Here is a 21,975-nt window from a genome sequence, read left to right as displayed (position 1 = left end):
AAATATACTGCACATATGAGAGTGGTATCAATGTTCTCATCTAACTCTTTGAGAAAGCAAATATTTCTCAAAATGTTAAAGTCAAACTGCCTTTAAAGACTTTCCAGAGTAATATGAACCTAATTTAACCATCTGGCAACTGAATTGGAAATAATAAAACAGAGAGAGTCCAATAGTGGCATTCCTGCAGCTGGCTCTCTGCATGGGCCAGGGAAAATTGCAGGATGAGCAGATCCACATGAAAAGTGTGATAAAAGTAAGTAGGCAGGGGGAAAAAAGTCAAATGGAAAGATTTTTAGCCTTGAAGCGTAGCGAGGGGGGAATAACGAGGGCATGTGGCATGGAAATGATTGACAGAGAGGACGGGAGGGATGGGGAGACAAAAAACGGAGAGGGAGCAAGAGAGACTGAGAGGGAGGGGAGAGACAAGTTATTCTAGTTGCAGACAGCTGACAGAACGCCTAAAATAAGATGGAGCCATCTAATGTGCGTATATATATTCTGCAGCTACACTCACAAACCATAAAACATGTGCGCTGTCAAATGCTTTTATGCCCCTAATGGTTTTCAGTGCAGGAGGGCCAAGAGTCAATGTCAGGCTGAGTTAATATCGTGCTTTATTGTTTTCCATAGAAAGTGTTGTTTCCTATGATCAAATTTTAATATAAAAGAGACAAAAAGTAAAAACTTTAGCAGTACTGTATCAGACTCCTAGTGTAGTAATAAATATAAAATGTCGTGAGATAGAAAAGGTTAAAGTTGTTCGGCGGGGGCTGAAGGAACACATCAAAACTGACCTGAAACTGGAAGAGCTCAAAGATTGGTTTACACATCTACAAATATAGTCTCACACCTCCTCTGCTGCCAAACACACATGCACACACAGACTCACACACACACACACACACACACACACACACACAATGCCAAATAAATGAGCTGTCACTTAACAAATCCAACATACATTTCCATGTTTCAACCCCAGCTGGTCACGTTTGATAAAGAGACAGGCAGATCACTCAGGAGCTAAGACCATCATGTAGATATGTGACATACTAGATACAGTTACCACATTTATTACATAGTGAAGCTAACAGAGATAATGGAAATAAACTACTGACTGCTATCTCCCAGCGCTGCCTTAACAAATGGGGGAATAAGTGATGTAAGTGGTGATGCAGGAGAGAAGGGGGGAAGGCTGGAAGGACGTAAAGTGAGAAGTGCTCTTGTTCATTGTCGCTCGTAGACTCTGGTGCATATCACATCATCTGCTCCCATAGTCTGAAAACAGAGAAGAGGGACAAAGTTAAAGGGGACCTATTAGGCTTTTCGTATTTTGTGTCATATATTGTGTTACAGCGAAGGATGTTCATATTAAATGTGGCCAAAGTTCTGAATAACGAGGTAAATGTATGCAGAGGTAAGTCCTGTGAGCAGAAACTAGTAGGTTTCCTACACTCCCGATCACTCAGTTTCCAGTGTTTTTCTCTACTGTGGCTACAGCATGATGTCATAGTGTGCAGGATGTCTTTATGGTCACCTGCTCCAGGCAGAAGGGTTTACATTCAGGGATTTTGTAAATTTCTCCCTGGTTTCAGATCATATTCCAGCTGGGACATGTCTTGTTGTGTTTAGAAGTTTTAATTGGTCATTTTTCGTGATTAAAAGTACAGCTATACACTGTTACAATCATTTCCTGGGTGCAATTACAGTGCAGAGATGCAGAGATGCCGAGATACGAAACATCGGGAAGCAATGACCAGTCAGAGCCGATGGGGCTTTTTCATGAGGGAGGCATAAAGAGACAGACGCTAAAATGGAGCCTTCTTAGACAGAGGCTGAATAATGGTGTTCCAGCAAAGACAGTATGAAGGGGGGGATTTTTGATTTCTAAAGCATGTAAACATGATCAACTAGAAACCTTAAATACAAGTAAGAACCTTAAAATGAGCATAATCTTTAAACATGGGCATGGTTATCTGTAATTTAGCAGAATAAACCATTAATGTTGTTTCTCTTTAGACAATATTAAGTTACTTTTAATGTCTCCAAGAGTAAAGACCAACATCATCTCACTGTGCCAAACTGTTTTGAACAAACATGATTTAGGGAAAGTTGTTAAAGCAAGCACGCAACTTCGTGCGAAACACTCACAAAGCTATATAAATTCTGGCATCTGAATAGCAGTTGCGGGTTTGGTGCTTAAGAGCATGTCAGGAGTCTCAAATTTGAACTTTCTGCCAACCTTCAAGCAACCGTTGGCCCATAAATTCGTGCTCTGTTTGCAGTTTGTTTAATTCCAAAACAATTTTCTCCAGAGAGGACTGTGGAGGATGCATGTGTCATCTGAGGTTGGACTGGTTTACCAGTAGACTTTGGTCAAATAATTATTTTAAATATTTATCAAAATTAGTTATAGTCAGCCTGAAGTTCCAGCTGGGTTTCATATTAAATACATTTCAGTTTGTTGGATTTTATCCTTATTCATGGTAGAAAGTTTTGGTTGTTGTCAGCAGCAGAGCAAAATACTGCAAACTATTGCAAAAATATCTGAAAAAAATCACATTTGACCCAGACCTGTTTAGAGTTTGTTTATCTTCCTGTAGCAAACACGACACTAACATTTTAATTATTTGTTTGCCCTGTTCTGTTACATGCATTTGTAATCTTGACAGAAGCTCTTTAATCTTCTGCTAGCTGAATAATTAGAATCAAAATTAAAAGCAAAATCATGTCATTATATAATAAGGCAACACTTAAGATTATATCCTATTAAAGTGTTATAATGTTGGACAAATGGGGCGCTGATAAAATACATACTAGTAGCCACCACAGAGGGGAAGATAAAAAAGAAATAAAGAAAGAAGTTGCATTTAAATGTGACAAAGAGAAAAATACACTGCTGGTATTTTTAAATTCCCAGGTACTTAAATATATGCAGATGCAAGAGACACTCATTTCATTCCTAAATAAGAAGTGCTGGAAAAATGGAGTATCAATACTCATGTTCAGAGAAGCTGACTGTATATTTTAAGTATAATTCATTTAAAATGCATGAAATACTTAGAAATAGAAACCCTGAGTACAGGAGGGTTTTTCCTTTGATAATTATAATATCTAAATTGATATGTTCACTGAAAGTTGAATTGTATTTATGGCTACTTGCTAACAATACTCTAGTATAGTGATATAGTTTTGGGGGAAGAAGATAAAGCTGAACATAAAAATTGTGTGCACTATTGAAAATAAAATTAGGGATTTAATTTGAGTTACTTACTCAAAGATACTGCTCGCTGTAGTGTACTTGGTGTGAGGTTCAAGCATTGGTCAAGCACCAATGATTTTGGATTTTTGATTTTGTAACTCGGCATCCACTAGACCATACAGTTCAAGAGTGACACCTTCAAGGGAAGTATGTCCAAGAAGGTTTATTTGTGCAGAAGTTTCTAAAACTCTTCATTAGGGGCCACAGGGACAGTCAAATGGCCTTAAATCATTAGAAAGAAATAGCCCACCACACTGGAGAAAAAGTAGTTTTGCTGCAAGGTGTAGAAGACCATGAGAGATTGCTGTAAGAACTAAAAAAACAGTCTTGGAAAGTGGATAAGCGGGGTGTGGGGGGACAAAGCAGTATAAAATAATCTCGAATGGATGTTAGCAACAGTTGTAATTACAGAACACAAATACAATGTTTGGCACTACATTGGTATTACTCTCTGTTACAGGCAGCCAACTTTACCAGTAATATTCTACTGGTACGACTTGTTGACTTCTTGCTTATCCACAGAATATTTTGTTGGCACACCCCCTGGCACTTCGGAGCATATTGCAACGAACAAAGCATAAATGCTTCTGTGCATAGCTCACATACCATTTTTGGAGCCCAGGACCACAGTTTTCTCGTGCTAGTGTAAACAGAGCTTCAGGAAGCTTCAAGAAAAGCCCTGGTGGCCCACAAAATAGTAAGAATTCAACTACAGAACTGTCTGTCATAGTAAAGCTGACTGTTACTGCTGTCTGAGTCAAGCCCAAAACTTGTCCACAACACTTCAGGTATTTACAAATTTTATTGATACCCTATATTTACAACAAATTACACTATAATATGTACTCTGTAATCTGCAGTAAAGCAGTACCTTTGTTGATTCTACATCTAAACTTGGAGTGGATAGTTTGTGTGCTTTACCAGGATCAGTTTGCCGTCTTTGGTGATCTCTCGGGTCCAGGACGTCTTAGGCCCTTCTCCTTTCTGCAGAGTCTGCTCACATGTGATCTTACTGTCGGTTTCCCAACGTGGAAAACTCTGAGGACGGATAAAGAGGGAAAAACTATTAGACACATCATGTTCATTATTGAATGTGCAGATAAATGTATGCACAGATGTATATGACATCATTCAGAGGGAAGAGGAGATAATAAGAGAGTGGTTAATGGAGAGAGAAAACAAAGGTGGAGCCGTGCGATCACTGAGAGGTGATAACTTGTGATGCTCTCATCGTTACTACAGCGAAACACTGGCTGGTTGCATGTGTTTGCTTTGGAGACAGCCAAACAGAGGCCATGTACGGGAAGATGGAGAAAGCAACAGGAGAATTAGGGAGGGACGGAGAGCAGGGAAGGGCAAGAAGGGGGAAAAGAGGGAAGACGGGAAGTTGAAAGGGGTCGTAAAGAGTGTGAAGGAGCATAATGTAGCTTGATAGGCCTTCAGAGACTAAGGGAGGAGGAAAGATATGCTATCAGTCTAAATATGATGAAAAGCCAAATTAAACAGATTGATGCGAACTGGACAGCTCCCTCCCCAAAGGCCTATTTATTCTGTGTGTGTGTGTGTGTGTGTGTTAGCGTGCACATGTGTGTGTGTGTGCATGCACAGAGTATGCAGTGTGTACCGTGCAGGGACGTCCGTCCACCGTGGCCTCGTTGAACTCCTGCCCCACAGTGAAGGTGATGTGAGTGGTGCGGACTGTGGTTGAGGTTTTAATGGACAGTGTCTCTCCGTCCTGCGTGATCTCCACCAGTGGGTTGGAGGCTGCCTTCACAGCTATCATGCGCAGCATCACATTCACACCTAAACACACACACACACACAAACACGTAAGACAAGGACAATATAACTAGAAAGAGTAAGTAGAGATCTGGTGGTGTTCATATAAGGGACAGCACAAACCAAACCGCCTTTTAACACTGCCTGTTCAAGGTAGGAATATTACACCGTTATGCCGCCTCGCCATTCTATATAAAAAAGACACAAACGCGAAATGAGGGCACAGAATTGTCTCGTTTTTGAGCCGGCAAGGGAGGTATTATTAACAAGGGCTGCCCCTAGACAGTAAGAGACATCAGTCGTAGACCCCTCAGTCAACTGAGATTGCTTCAAGTTGAGCAGATGTTTTTTTTTTCTGTGTAGTGGACTTCTGGGGACGTTTTGGTCCCTAGATTTTGCTGTGGAGTGAGTACATGCAGCCAGCAGCACAGAGGGAGAGAGACAGACCTCACTGGAAGGTGAGGAAGTGGTGAATTTACAGCTCACTGCATGTTAATGGGATACAGTCTCTAGCATTTGATAATATTTAGTGTTGGCAAAAAATGTTGTTGTGCATTTGTTTCCTTAGCACCATTACCTTGTTTACCATATGATGTGAATGCCGCTGTCACACTGAATGTCTTGCGGTGCCCTTTTCAAACTTTAGAACTTTGTATGGAAAACAAAATGAATTTTTATGTCACACAGTGTTGGTTTTAGGATTTGGGTTGTGATTCAGGCATAAGAAGCAAACTAAAATCTTTATTTTTTATAAACAGGCCCTAAGCCGTGTGTGTATGTGGGTGTGTGTGTGTGTGTAAGTGGTGTGGTGTGGTGTTGCTGCTTTTTCAACATGTTCTCCTGCACACTCATGGTAAATGGAGCAGCCCAGCGCTGCAAAACTCGGTCCAATAATGATGACAGAGGAAACAATGAGGTCATGGCCAGCACATCTGCATTCCCCTCACAGTTAATCATCTTTGCACACACAGAGACTCAAAACGGACTCCTCGCTGTAATCTGAATTATTCTCCTTTTTTTTAGCACAGAGAGATAGCATTAGTCCCAAGTAGTGTGCTGCGGTGAAACTGATGATACAGCGTGGGAAAAGAGAGGGAGCCAGGAGCAGATCGGTGCAGAGGGAGGAAGGGAGGGGAGAGAGAGGGGAGAGGGGGTCAGACAGACGAGGGGCAGTGTTCTGTGTGTGGTGTGTGAAGATCTCTGGCCAAGTGTGAGGGGAAGTGTGTGTACCTCGTCCAGCGTGTATCTGCCTTCGAGTTGGGTTTCGCACTTCTCACCTCTCACACATTCCCACCTGTCACCAAGGGTAAATATATACACACTCTGAAATGCACAGTCATTCAGCGTGCATAGGGATGTCCACGCTGCACACTGTACACACTGTATGTGCAGCACACACAACACACTGTGTGTGTCCATTGTCGTTGTATATTAATTTTGCATCTTGCAAAAGTTAATGTTGAGTGATTGTTACCTTTTGTGTGGGACTGTCCATTAATATACTCTAATTTGTGACATCTTTTTATTTTTTTTATTTATTTAGTTTCACTGTCAGGGATAGATAAAGTATGTGTATTTAAGTAATGCACCAAAGTGCACTTTTTGCAGTACTCGTACTTTGCTGAAGTATTTAAATTTTATGCTATTTCATACTAATAATTACTTCATTTCAACAGAAAATATTATAATTATTACTTACAGAAATATGATGCATTATTAAAGATTAAACTTTCCAACAGTGCAGTATGTAAATAGGTCAAATTAGCTCTGCCTCTTGCATCATTAAAATGCTGCTTACATGCTAATGCATTATAATTAATAACTCAGTTACTGAAAGGACTCAATCTGCTTGCACGTTAGTAGTACAAGTGTACATTTTTGCTGAAATACTTATGTACATTTCTTTTAAAAAAGTTTGTTACTTATGACTTTTGGGCATTGCAACTTTTATTTAAGTTAATAATATAAATACTTCTTCCACATACAGTTTCTAAAAATGTGAAGAATGGCTGCATTTCTGTTTTACATCACTGCCATTTTTATCCATATTTGTGACATTTCAGACAAACTGATTTAGCAGTTAAAAATAATTGACAGTGGTTGATCATGTAAATGATCGTCTGTTGCAACATAAAAGGTGCTCGATCTCCAGTTACTATTAAGAAACACCAAAAAATATCTAAAATTAGGTAATATATGGCTTTAGCCTTAAAACACATTAAATAAGCAAATAAAAAAGAAACTATGTACCATTTCCCCTGATATATGTATATAAAGACACTACATCGTAAAGAATAATGTCAACCATAAAAGGTGTGGAAACTGATCGTTTTGTTCAAACGTGCCTTTTAGCTCCAGGAACCTAGTTGAAACTATAACTCTGCTTAAGAACAAAAAAGTCTCGTTCCTAAAAGTTTAGATTATTTCAGGCAACATATCGACCTGCAGACGCTATGTTATATCCAGTCTGTTGGCTCAGACTGAGGAGCGGAGTCAAGTGTGGACCATTTGGGAGCCACGGAGGGGGCCAAAGCTTCTCAAGTAACTGCCAGTTGCTAGAAGTTCGAAATTACCTGAACAGACTTTTGCAGACCTGTGACTAAAATGCTTAAATTCACACAGACCTAGCCACATGAGGACACAGATAGACAGACGGTCAGGGTCAGAGGTCAAAGAGCAGAGGGCAGAGGAAGCATTTGGGACGCAGGGAGACGAGGGAAGAGGGGAGGAGAGCCGGAGTGAGGAAAGGAAGGGAGGATGGAGGGGAAGGAGGAGGGTGCTGACAGGCTGTGTCCAGCTGTGCTTTGCCCCCCAATGAAGCCAGAGGCCATTCCTCTCTGTCAGTCATGCCAATTCAGAGGGAAATTATAGGAACACATGCTGTGGTGCGTGTGTGTGTGCGCGTGTGTGTGCGCATGTGTGTGTGTGTGTGAGTGAGTGTGTGAGGGAGCGAGAAAAAGTACAGTGTCACTTAGTGGAGTTCAACCTGCATTCCTGCTGTAGTTCCTCCTCAATGAATACTTCGTCTTACCTCTCTCTTTGGCACTCCTGCACACGAACAGATTAAGAAAGCGCACACGAGCTTTACAGTGTGAAAAAATGCTGTGAAATACGGCCAAATTACAGTAATGTACCAAAATACTTAAGTACCAATAATAGCAACAAAAACTGTAAATGTTGATGCTTTTTGGAGCCAGTACTGCGCTGTAAAGCTCATATTCTGCTATAGAATATTAAGTTATTGTATTGATGCTGTAAAACAACAGTAGGATGTTGGCAATAGGGGGTTGACAGATTATCGGCCTGGCTGATTATCAGGGGCGACATTTGGGATTTTGCAGATTATCTGTATTTGCGTTTTATTTTCATGACCACTGATAAAATTAATTAAAGAAAAAGTGTGCGTATTACACTCAACCAACACCAGGGAAGGCAGTCTGCAGTACATGCCAAGAAAGTGTCAGCATGGGAGGAACTTTTATGTTTAGGGAGCAATTTTTTTCGTTCATATTTGCTGTATTTGATGTTGAAAGTTCAGCTTTGATTAAACATTTGCTAAGAGTATTTAAACAAAGTTTTGCATGGGAGTTTGTTATATTCCAAATCCTAAATTTCAACAGAAATGCTTAAATTTTTATTGTAAATGCATGTCGGTTTCAATACCGGTCATCTGCCTCATTAAGTACTAATAATCAGTATGAGCCCTGAAAAACCAATATCGGTGGACCCCTAGCAGCCTCAGCTGTAATTTACTGTAATTGTATGTGAAGATTTACAGTGCCTTATTATTGCATTATTGTATTTGGAGCCATATCATTACATTTCCATATCATCACAATGCCATCTTTCCCTTTGTTACACACACACACACACACACACACACACACACACACATACACACATGTATGGAAATAAACATACTTAGAGACACATTAAACCCTAATTGGTGCGTCAGTCTAACGGGGAAGTTGGAATTCGCGCTCCCGCCCAGTGGTGATGTGTCTACATTCAGAACAATAGTGCCACTTGACAGCTATTTCAATAACCTCTATGTGCAGTAGACTGTGTGTGCATGCGTGTGTGTGTGAGGGAGAGAGGGAGTGTGTGTGGGTAGGTGCAAAGTTACAGTGGGGGGGGCTGGGGGGGGGGGGGGGTAAGAGGCGGCATTGTTTGATGCAGTCATCTCATACATTCATCTCTCCCTGCGCGCTTACGTGATGATATGGATTCCAGGTGTGCACTGGCAAATCCCCTAATGGGAATTGGCTACTAACGACAGACGGCTCTGATACTCCCCGCGCGCACATGCACGCACACACACCCCTGACGCCTGTGCAGACTCTATTCACCAGTGATGTGAACAAACTGTGTGAATCTCAGCAGCAGGTGTTTTTTTCCCTTCGACTGTCACTTCAAATAATGATGTGACTGTCCTGCACTGTATCGTGCCATAACGGTTCTCCTCAACACACACACACACACACACACACAAAATCTGAGGCTGCGACACAGACAGATGTGCCGCCGTTTGTCTCTATTGTGTTTGCAGGGTAGGCCGGGGGGGTGATACTGGCTGGGGGCCAAGCACTGAGTTTTGGGTTCCGCAGAATGACAAAGACCCCCCACCCATGCGTGGTACAGAGGGTGATCCTCGCTGGTGCACGGACACAGAGGAAGATTTGACCTATAAATTTGCTGAGAGAGCTACAGTTTGAGCTGACACATCTGATCTGTGTCATTACGCAAGGGAATCAGAGCTTTAAAAGAAACCGGTCTTGTGCAAAAATATAGTCAGCTGCTATGTCAGGACACGAATTTTCTTTAAAATCATCACTTACCCAGCTTTTTCAAGAGTTCTTCAAAGTTTTCAGAACTCTTCATTGACCATGTGCCGGCGAAATCAGGGATTTTGCGCTCCATGTTTGGCTGCAGCTATAGTTGTCGGATATTAGGTGAACTGTCAGGTCCAAGTGTGGTCGGTGCGCGGTTGTCCTTGCGCGTTTTGCGTCAAAAACGCTCCAATTCTCTCGCGTTAATCTCGTTTGGGTATGTGGGCGCACCGGTTGGCTTGAAACTGCTCGTCCAATTGCTTCTGCCCTCTTCCTAGGATGTCAGAGTTCTTGCCTCACCTATGTGCCGGTGCACTGTAAGTTTTAAGTGTCTGCGCTACAAATGAATGGCACAGAAAGCAGAGATACTTGTGTAGGGATGCACACGCCCCTTTCTATATGGGCACGCCCCGCAGGCCAACAGATTACAGGCAAAGGTCCTCGGTGCCTCGACCTGACCACGCCCCTGACGGCAGCATGTGCACTTCAGAGCTTCTCACACAGCCAGCAGTTGGAGACGCCTCTCATCCAAGCGCGTATCCTTGAATCAGACCGCGCCCTGATGGCTGACGGTCCTGTGCGCTCTGGAGCAGCATCTGCAGACTTTGTAATATTATATAAAATGTTCAAGCGTGTGATTTGTTTTGCCACTTGTGATGCAGCGCAGTTGAATGAATGACTTCAACGCGGTGAACATTATTAATGCACAACAGAGAGGATGTCAGCCTGGCCAGTCTGTTGACAGAACATGTCGTCTTGGCAGGGCGGTGCGAAGGAAGAACCAGTCAACTGCCAGACTGGCAGACTGAATGGATGGCAGAGCTGATGTGTGTGTGTGCGCAGAGAGGGAGAGAGAGGGTGTTAGTGAGGAAAGAGACAGAGAGGCCAAGTTCACCCCCGGCCTCCTGTGCGCCACGGCGGTGTGTCATAAAAATAAAAGCGGTGGTAATGGGATACGGCTTCTGGCCTCGACCGGTGGGCTATCCATTTAACGGGGCCTGCGTCAGAGGAAAAACCACCCCAAACTCAGGAGGGAGGCAAAGAGAGAGAGAGGTAGAGATTAAAATAAGAGGTGGGATTGGCGCTGGTCGGCGGTGTCTCCTCGGAGCTTTTTTCGCCCCCCGCTGCTCGGACGGAAGAAAGGGGAAAGAGGAGGAGGAGACGCCGGGGCATTTTGAACAGCGCGTCAGACGGGCCAGTGGGGCAGGGTCAGGGGCCCTGCGGGGTCGGAGGTAGTCCCATAAAGAGCACGCACTCTCACACACTCATGCTAGAGGAGTGCGCACATGCACGCACGCGCTGATGATGGATGGCAACGGGACAAAGCCGACGTTAACTATTGACTCTTGATGGATGATCCCATCCGCTACACTGCACGGCGAATTAGCGCGAGGTAAACCGGGCGACTTTAATGAGAAAGGGGGCCAACACAGCATAGGCTACACACCCTGCTAATAAACCGGATCAGTGCCAGACTTATGTAACAAAGACACACTGACTAACAAAGGTGAATACCAGCCTCAGATTGATATTTGGTAACGTGATATGCGCTTTTACGCACAGACCTGCGTCCAAATCCAGCGCCTTGCATCGGGCCCAGAGGCTCTATTTGGTGTGAACAAAGCTCGCTCACATTGTTTCCTTTTATAAAGCAAGAACATACTCTTTCTCACACACACACACACACACACACACACACACACATACACACAAACTACTCAATGGCCACACACCATGCCACAATCACAGCATGTCCTCACAAGTTACTCCTGGTCCAAACAACAGAGCTGAGCCATCAGACAGCCATATCAACTGTAATTTCCTCTCCAGTCTCCCATCCTGTCTTTTTCTGACTTGCTGGCCTGCAGTTGTTAACCATTTAAGGTTTTGACAATGGTGACATAAAACAGTCAGTAAAGAAGAACAGTACAATTTAAAGGCAAATGGAACCATAACTCATAAAAAAGTAGATTAAAGGTCCCATATCATGCTCACTTTCAAGTTCATAGTTTATTTTGGGTTTCTGCTCAACGTTAACATGCTTGAATGTGACCCCCCCCCTCAACATTTTTCTCACACTGTTCAGCTGAATATACTTGTATTTATCCTCCGTCTGAAATGCTCTGTTTTAGCACCTGTCTCTTTAAGCCCCCTTCTTAAAAAAGTCCAGTCTGCTCCGACTGGTCAGTGTTTCTAGGTCGTATCTTTACTCTCAACATCTGCATCGTTTTTGCGTGACTAGAAGCACTATAGCTGCACGTTCTATCTTTATAGAGGGCAGGATTGTGATGTCAGCTGTACTAAGTAGTGCAAAGCATTTTGGGACTTTGTGGCACAAAAGCTACTGTAGAGACAAGAGTACTGTACCAGTTGGTGGCATTAATGTACCAAGATGTTGTTTGCCAACCACCAATAAGCTTCAAAGAAGAGAAAGATGATGCAGAGTTTATCCAGTTATTCAGTTTGAAAACACACATGGCAGTTGATAACGAAGCAAACATTCACCATCCCCAACTGTTCTCACAAGCGGCGTGTGAAATGCATTGCTAATGAAGTTTGATTTTTTTTTTAAGCTTTCCAGCTCAAAGGTAGTATTAGTAATGGAAGTATCAAATGCATTTTTTAAATAGATCAAAATATCCTTCATGTTGATTGAGCAAATGTTGATTGGGCATATTAATAATTTCACAGTTTCTATTTTGGCCCTTTACCTCCTATATATTTTTAAAAAATTAAATTTGACTTTTTGCAATATCGCACCTTTAAAGCGCTATATGAGGCTGCCTCAGTGCTGCTGCTATGGTGGTCTGTTGAACATGGTCTGTTCAGAAAGAGGGAATTGATCATGCCCCCAGTTTGAAAGTGACTGATGCAAGCACAAAGGTTACAATAGAGAGCTGTCTAGCGTCGGGGATATTCATCTTCAGCTTCGCCGCAGGCTATTAGCATATTACCATGACACAACAAGAAATGCATCAAAGGCCACTGAATCAAACAGGCAGCCGTGCAGTATAGCACAGCGACAGCCTCACCCATCTTGTGTGCGTGCTGTCCAGAGGGGGCTTGATAAAGAGCTCTGAAATGTGTGTGATGCTGCATGTCAGCACGTGATGACAAAGCACCGCTCGGCATTCAGATCCACTCGACCGTGCTCTGCTCCTCTCAACCTTTCTCTCTCCGCTCATTCCTTCCCTCCGTTCCCCCCTTTTTACTTTCTGCTTCTCCTTTACCTCACACAACTTTCTTTCTCCCCCACCACCTCCTCCTTTTCTTCCTCCTCCTCCTCTTGTCAAGCTTTTGTTCTTTTGTGCTGCTCTGACACATTCCTCAAACACGCTGAAGAGAGGGAGAAGAAGGGGAAAACAGAAGGGGAGAGGATGGAAAGGAGAAGAAAGAAAAGTTAGAGACTAGAGTGCAGGTCATTTTTTATCTCATTGTTGCGGAGAAAAGGATAGGGAGAGTGAGTCAGCAAAGAGAGATGGAGAGCAAGAGCTCGCAGATCAAAGGCAAACAGATAGTGACAGAGATGGAGAGGTTGAGAAACAGTGAAGGAATGAAGGCAGCAGATATGTAAAGAGAGACTCCTCTGTCTTGGGAGGTGCGAGAGGTATTAGTTTGCTCCTCTGCTGCCAACTTTATTTCACTCATCTTCATTTCCTTATGTTCCCTTCACACCGCCCGTATACTGTGCACTCCTTTTGTTCCGTCATATTCATCTTTCTGTGTTCCCTCTCATACCAACAACCTCACTGGTAACTGATATCTCCAACTGCCAATGCAGGGGTTCACACAGGCTGTACCACGTGCAAGCAAAACAAAGAGTATTGTGACTTGTTTACAATAACGTTTGACTCTTATCAGCCTGAGTTCACAGCAAAGGCACGCTCCATGAGAGAAACAGCAAAATAACGTTCTGTTTGTCTGGGAAGTTCTGATACTTCAAATTACAAGTTATAATTCTGAATTAGTAGATTAATTTATCGACATAAAATGAATCACCAAGTGGATAAACAAGAAGGAAATCCAGGCGCTCCAAAAATGCAAAAAACGAGGAGGAATTACATTAAAACAGCCTTTATTTAACTAAATCATAAAAAAAAAAGATTTAAAAAAGCCAACATGTTTCAACCACTATCGGTCTTTCTCAGGGTTTTAAAGACTGGTAGTGGTCATTTTTCGCATTTTTTTTACATTTTCTTTCTGTTTATCCTGTTGGTTGCCGTTTTCCATGAGCACCTGTAACAAGTTTTTGAGCTACATTTCATTATAGTCTACAGAGCAACCAGTCATCTCTCTCTTTTTCTATGAATTAAAGTATTTTGATAATCAATTATTTTTTTTAGTCAACATTTGCTGTTTCCAGCTTCTCCACTGTGAGGATTTGCTGCTTTTCTCTTAAACTGCCGATTGAAGGCTGAGATGAAAGGGTCTGAAAATGTAATATCACGATGATCGAAATCATTATGGTTATCGGTATTGTGAGCAAGGTATTATAGACTGTGCTAAAAATGTTTTATATCAGTCCATAAGCAGCCTGTCTTTGTAAAGCTCTCTCGTGTGTCTGTCACTGTAGATGAGGTCAAGGGAACAGCAGCATCACTGGGTTTGCCTGCTGCACGCCCACTGTGTAAACAGCAACGCTGAAAAATCTCTGCACTGCGCTGTCATTACCCGGTCATTGCGTCTGGGAGACTGTTGCTATATTTGGTTTTGCTGGGCAGTATTTACTGTGAGTTTTTCAAAGCACAGTAATCAAAAACTTCCAGTTGAATTTTACCGTGGTTTATTGTGAAACCAATAACCATTTTATTATTTAGGAAAAAAGCAATTTGAAGATGCCACATTGGACTCTCACAGATATGTTTTTGTTTTTACAATGAGCAACAGATTTATCAACACTGTATAATAGCAACCCAGTCGTCAACACAATGTTGGCATTGTACGTTTCTGCAAACCACGGATATGTTACATTTGCATAATATGCTTTGGCTAATGTGTGGTTAGGTTTAGGCACAAAAACCACTTGATTATGGTTAGAGAAAGATCATGTTTTGGCTTAAAATACATGGTTTTTGGGTACAATCCCAGCTGGAAACACAGCAATATCTCGGTAAAAAAAACAACCGCTCCACTATATCAGTCGGGAAAACAGCAGCACTTGCCTTTGTGGGTTAAAAAGCCACTGGAAACATAGTAGCTTGACGTAAAAAAAAAAAAAAAAAAAACACCCATGTTTGGTGTCTAAAAACAAAAAACAGCTGGAAACACAGAAATGACTTGCTAGAAACAACTAGTTTTGGTTCTTGTTGGTGTCAAACAGTGTGCTGCAGCTTGGCAAGTGACTTCCAACATCCCCTCCAACTCGAAAAAACAAAGACAGGTCATATATGACATCACTTTGTGAGAAACATGCAAATGTAACACATTTTCTGCAGACACATGCAAATAATCTTTACTTCCTGCTCTACATTTTAATATCCTTCCATTTATAGACTTTATCCTCATGTTTTTTGTCAGCATAATTTAAACAGAAAATGACAAACTGAAAGTTAAAAAAAAAAATCTGACATTACAGTTGCTGCAACAGAGAGACCATAGTTAGCTGTATTTCTCTCCGTCTCTGTGGTGTTGCGGGGCCTCTGTCCCATTCAAATCAGGCTGAACCTTGTATCACCACACTCCCCGAGGTGAACTCTATGATATCTCCATGCTCACTTCCTCTTGTGCTGTTTATTGTTTCCTATTTCCTCTCCTCATTCAAATGCCACAGATTTGAACCAAATCTGTGGAACATCCAAACTGTCTACAGACTATTTATTATCCTTGAGAGCTTATCTGGTTGCAGGCATTACACTTCATGCAACATTTGCTGCATGTTCAGTGTAGTGGTGTCCTCTTGTAGACGTGGCCCTCATCACGTTCATGTTGCAATTGAATTGTTTTAAAAAGGAACAACTCGTCTGCACAAGTCGGAGCATGTGAAAGTGTGTGTGTGATCAGCCCCTAGTAAAGTCACACTTCTGTGGCATTCTCCACTTTATCATCCAGATGACCTCCAGTAAAATTCGCTCACCCCAGTAACCCTGGTAATCCCAGATGTGAACTTGACCCTGGCCGCCCCCGCTGCCAACTCCTGGAAGTCATTATCAGTGGCCTTTACCCCCAGAGGAAGCCACTGGGCAAGATGTGCACAGGCATGCAGACAAAAGTGCAACCGTTTACAGTATCTTTCTCTTATGATTTACCTCTGTGTCAGTGAGCGGGTAAGGACCTCCCCAAGGGGTCGCGCGATAAATCTGAAGGGTCGAGAGAAGATTAACTGGACAGGAAAGAGTAAAAACAGTACTATGACACAAAGTGGTGTCCTTTTTCTTTAATCTTTGCTTTTTTCCTGTGAAATACTTCACAGTTCTGCCTCTCGTAGCCTCTAAAAGCTGCAGTCTGACGCAGAAATCACTCACTCCTCATAGGCATATACAGCAGCAGACACAGTTTCATTTTAGGGGTCATACGCCAAAATGTTTGCAAACCTCCGCTCTGTGTGACTTGCACAACATTTGTGCACAACAAACAGCTACAGTGAAACACACACACACACACACACACACACACACACACACACACACACACACACACACACACACACACACACACACACACACACACACACACACATATTCACAGCCAAAAGTGTGTGCAGCACTGTGGGCTGCTGGCATGCTGACTCTCCAAAAGCATGTGGGTTTGATTAGAGGAGAGGAGATGGCAGCGTTTAACTACGTACATGGAAATGAGAGGCAGAGTGAGGGACACTAAGCGATGTAGAGGAAAAAGATAAAAGAAGGGGAACCGAATAAGAGAATGGAGATTGAAACTTGGATGTCACAGAGTGTGCACGAGCAGGAGTGTAACATTGTGTGTGTGTGATACTGTGAATATAATGTGTTCAATCACCGCTTGTCAAAATCTTTAAAAAGTTTGAGGGGGCAAAAGCTCAGAGGCCAGCTTTGTGTGAGTGCTGTAAATGCAGCTTTTTCACCGTAAATGAGTGTGTGTGCATGCTTGTGCATGAATGTGTGTTGAAATCTTTGTCTGTGAGTTACTCATTTATTATTGGTCTTCTGGTAAATTCAGCATTCACAGGAATCAAACAAGACGGACAATATGAGACATATATCATTTCTTAATATCCTGTCCACACACATCTCGTCACTGTAGGCTGGAATTTTGGTATTCAAATCATCAGCTTGGACTGTGTGTGTGTGTGTGTGTGTGTGTGTGTGTGTGTGTGTGTGTGTGTGTGTGTGTGTGTGTGTGTGTGTGTGTGTGTGTGTGTATGCATGACTCAAGCTGAGTCCCCTTATGTACATGAGACTAAACCTCCAGATGCCTGGGCAGTTGCACCCAGACGCCTGTATTACTCACACTCTATTCCTTTTGTCCTTCAGCCCCCCTCCAACTCCCAAACTCCTAAAATCTCTCTTCCCTCCCCCTTGAGTCTTTGTGGTTCTAATTATCACGCTCATTTGTTATGAGTCAGTCTGGACGGAGGGAGAACGAGAGCTGAGAGAGGTTAGATTAAGAAGGAGAAGGGCTGAAAACGTGCTGAATCAGAAGTCATTTTTCATAAAAACGTCTTTTTTTAACAGTACTGCAGCACCTCAGAGGGCCTCGTTAAACGGTGGGTGGCAGCGGCAAGGTGGACAAACTGCAAAAACAGAAGGGAAGTTTGGATGATGAATGGGACCACTTTAAGGAATACTTAACTCAAAAAAATACCATTTGTGTATCAATCACTCACCCAGTGTTGCTTTGAATTCATTAAGAAAACGATCTCGCATGCCTCCACGGTGAACAACGAATCCAAAAAATGGAGAAAATTCTTGATCAGTTAACATAAATGGTATCAAGTTTAAAATAGCAAAACTGTATTTTAAAACATCTCTCACACAACTTGTGCAGCGTAATCCCAGTCTCATTTATCCAGTTGTATGTTCAGTACTTCCCAAACACATACATTTTTGCTAAAACCCATTTAAGGCGAATAGTTCGCCTGGGCAACTCAGTGGAATGCACGAGCAGAGTTCAGACGCACACGCTTGCCCATTGGTGCTGCTCACATGTGCATTTGGAAGGCATAAATACCAAATAGCAATTTAAGTATCAATTTACTATATTATACATGGAAATAGAAAATTAAAAAGATAAAAGCACATTATATAGTGACAATCATAAACATACCCTAAAATGTTTACATGAAATTGATAAATTCTTATAAATAAATGCACAGATCCTTAAAGTTAAGTTGCATCCTCAAAGAGATACATTTGCAGATCTTGCATAAGTAAATAAACCGAAAGGGCTATGTCTACATTAAAAATTAAAAAATAGCATCAATACGCAAATAGAAACCTTCATGATAAATACATGCAAACTTCATCTGCCAATTGCCTGAAAAATTGTATAGATTGACAAATGCTTTTTGCTTTTACTGATCATACGACTTGATAAATGATTTTTTGACTACACTGCACAAGTTGTTTTAGAGTTTGTAAACTGATTATGTGATATAGTTTTGCCGTTGTTAAATGAAGACCTGTTTTACTTCGGTTCATCAAGCATTTTCTCCATTTTTTTGGATTCTTCATTCACCGTGGATGCATGCAAGAAAAACAAAGTTTTCTTCATGACTTCAAGGCACCACAGGGCAAATAAATGACATACAAACGGTCATTTTGTTGGTGAAGTATTCCTTGAATTTGGTCCCATTCATGTTCCAAACTTCCCTTCTGTTTTTGCACTTTGTCCACCCTGCCGCTGCCACCTACAGTTTAACGAGCCCTCGGCCCCTCTGAGGTGCTACAGCAGTTTAAAACAGCATTGTTAGGACTGAATGATGCTTAATTGCTTTACGCTCAACAGGAAGATAGAGGACAACAAAAGGGAAGGATTGAGAAGAGGGAGGACAAATATGTAAAGAAAGGACGTGCAGTAGATAGAGATTTTCATGAGGACGGTGGTGTGAAGTACGAGTCAAAGTGGAGAAGAGGTGAAATGAGGGAAAGCTGAGAAGAAAAACAAGCGCTGGTTCCCATACTCTCAAAGCTTTTCACCTTATTTTATGTCCATTTGTTTTGTTTTTCTCAAAACCGCCAAAAAAGTTCAATAAAAGTGCAGCCCTGTGTTTTTTTTTTATCGCGTTACCCCTCCTTCTTGCATCCTACCGCTCTGCCCCTCCACCCTCACACCGCCCCTCACTCTGCACTCATTCTTTTATTCTCCCGTTGCCTTTCCTCTTTGACCCAAGTCAACGATTGTTGTTCGCTTTTGCTTTTTCCTCGGCCATAATTGTGTGTGTGTGTGTGTGTCTGCAGTCAGCATATGCATGCATGTGTCTTAATGTGAATGTTTGTGTCTGTGTGCATGTGTTTGTGTGGGACCCAGTGATGATGTCATGGATCAGGAATTGCTGCAGTTGAATATTTTACTGGAGGTCAACCTCTGGTCACTGTTACTGTATGAGACCAGTGTGGGTCCAGAATTAACTGATGAAATGCTCATTTATTTGTGTTTTATTGTTTAATTGTCTTAAATGGCACTTAGCAGACATATCATTCACTGGTCACTCTAGAAACAGAAAAATAACAAAAATAATAACTTTAAGTTTAGGTGTGTACTTCAATTTCTTCGTAATCACATCCCCATTACAAATGTCCTGTTAGAAATGAAAGAATAAAAACACAAAAAATGCATTTATAAACAAAGAAACACTTGGATTTTTCTGTCTGTGGCTGCAACAGAATCATGAGGCTGAAAATTACAAAAGCGAACCACAGAGAAAAGGAACGGATGTAAAATGATGCACTGTGGCAGAATGAAAAGTTGAAGTTTTATAAGATCAGGGCCGCAGTTGTTTCCAAAGGAATCATCTGTGAGCAGCACAAACAGCTCAGACAAATGTGCACTCAATGCACCAGAAACAATTTGACAAACATTTTGTGCTGCAACTTCACACTGAGGTCCTGCAGCAGATGTAAAAGCTTGTTGGTGGCTTTAAAGTTTTCTTTAAAGTTTCTTCTTTTTGTGTGACACTGATGTTTCGTGAAAGTTTTTTTTTTTTTTTCCATGCTGACAGTGTCTTGAGTTCTTTCCACTTGGCACTGGGATTATGATCAGCTTTTACGACAAAGGCTGCCAGGTTCATTTCCTCAGAAAAAGCATTTTCAGACAACAGGTGATCAGGTTTCTGCAGATCTCCTGATGCTCTGTGGGGAAATATTTAAAAAAATGTTACTGTGAGAGCTGCAGAGTGACAACTTCCATTTGTTCCAGGTTTTTTTTTTTTTTTTTTTTTTTTTGTGGTTTCGGACTGTTTTAAGGTAACGGCCCTCCAGCCCCAGGCTTCAGGTTTACTTCGAGGCATTTGGTTTGTAAAAATTAGTTTGTTAATACTGTATTGTAAAGCTTTATTTGATCACTTTTTACACAAAACTCAAACTTTTGTTTGAACTTGGAATAGAAAATTAAATATTTATATTGTAATGGCTTGTTCAAAAATGTAGTCTAAAGGAGGAAAAGACCGTTTGAAGTAGTTTACTCTGCGGTCCAGCAGAGGGCGCACTTAAACTTCAGCTGGACCTGTTGCATGCCCTATTGATACACCAGTGAACTAAGCTTATGAATAGAAATAGAGGACACTAGCAAGAGATTCAGAAACTGAGTTGATGAAGTCCTTAAGGTAACACCTGCATTATTATTTAAACTTATAGTAGTCATTTATTTCAATCTTAATAACACATTTCCTAAAATGATGTGTAATAAATAAAAATAAGGCATTAAATTAAAGGAAAAACAAAAAAGGACTTATTAAACATACCATTTAAGTGAATATTGTGGTGCTTTTTACCAAGTAAATCTGTGCTTGTTCTCATGGCACAGGGCACTTGTGCTCAATGCATCAAATGTGTTAATCCAGCCTTTTACAAGGTTAAAACTTAAAGGATTCAGTGTCAGGTTTTAGAAGTCGAGCTTTAGTCAATGCAGGCCCTGGCTCGGATAGACATTCAAGAATCTGTGAGAAAAAGAGAGAGAGAGAGAGTAATGGAAATTATCTGAAACCTTCTTGCTTGATTGATTCCTGTGCTTTAATTTTCAAATTGGATGAATGTAGACAGTTCATATAAAAAAAAACCTAACAAACATCGGTCTTCATTCACAGTTAGACACATACATCTAAAAACAGTTTCCATGTCAAAATTGTACAAGGATAGAAAACTCTCTTTCGGCTAACCTGAAATTTGTGCAATACTGCCATCATCTGTGTGTGGACGGTCTCAACATGTGAGACGAGCATGTTGAGTCTAATCCACGTGCCTTTAGTCTGCTCAAATACATAACAGAAAACTAAAATACGTCTTTTTTATTCCTTTATTTATTATTGATATATTATGATCATGGACTTTTGTTGTTGTCTTATTATTTTGCGTTGTAATTGTGTCTACATTGTGTTTATTGTACTGTGCTGGAACACAAGTCTACTCTTTGAGGGCATTAAAGTTTTCGAAGTCTAAGTCAATAAGATACTATTAATTTTATCAGTGCAAAATAAGCCTACATTTGAGCTACGTGCACCAAAGACAGAGGGACCCTGGAGTACGAAGCGAAGAAAAGTGACTTGAATATCTGCTTAAATTTCAACTACACAGGATATTAAGGTGCTGTTAAAGGGACAGTACCTTAAAATTAAAAAATATATTTTTCTTCTTAACAGTACTGCTATTTATCAGTTTAGATTGTTTTGGCGTAAGTTGCTGCTTGCTAGCTCAGTGGTGCAAGGTGAGCTATTTGTAGATGCTGCCTTCCTTCTGCATTTTGGTGTGGTTTGCAGGTTTTCTGTTGTAGGAAGACATTAGTTCCTACACGAAACTGCTCACAACAAGGTCTGTGGATTATATTGTGTGACTGGATCATTATTTCTGTAAATTCATTGCTGTTGATTTTTTCTTCTTTTTTTGGCACTTTAAGCACCACTAGCCGATTGCCATCTAGGGGCCGATATCTCCAACAGTCGGCAACTCACACCAAAACAATCTAGACTGATAA

General features: G+C 41.4%; 1 protein-coding gene across 1 annotated transcript; it reads right to left on the bottom strand.

Moving 5' to 3' along the window:
• Window positions 1-594: 594 nt before the first annotated feature.
• Window positions 595-10,212, bottom strand: crabp2a (cellular retinoic acid binding protein 2, a). Its single transcript, XM_042490352.1, has 4 exons — window positions 9,883-10,212; window positions 4,890-5,068; window positions 4,187-4,303; window positions 595-1,281 (listed from the first exon to the last, which is right to left on the bottom strand). Exons 1-4 carry the CDS (start codon window positions 9,962-9,964, stop codon window positions 1,231-1,233), a joined length of 429 nt encoding a protein of 142 aa, XP_042346286.1. The 5' UTR covers window positions 9,965-10,212; the 3' UTR covers window positions 595-1,230.
• Window positions 10,213-21,975: the final 11,763 nt, after the last annotated feature.

This window comes from Plectropomus leopardus, chromosome 7 (assembly GCF_008729295.1).
Source record: "Plectropomus leopardus isolate mb chromosome 7, YSFRI_Pleo_2.0, whole genome shotgun sequence".
NCBI classification, from domain to species: Eukaryota; Metazoa; Chordata; class Actinopteri; order Perciformes; family Serranidae; genus Plectropomus; species Plectropomus leopardus.
Note: the sequence above shows the minus strand (reverse complement) of the source record. Positions and strands in the feature narration are given on the sequence as shown.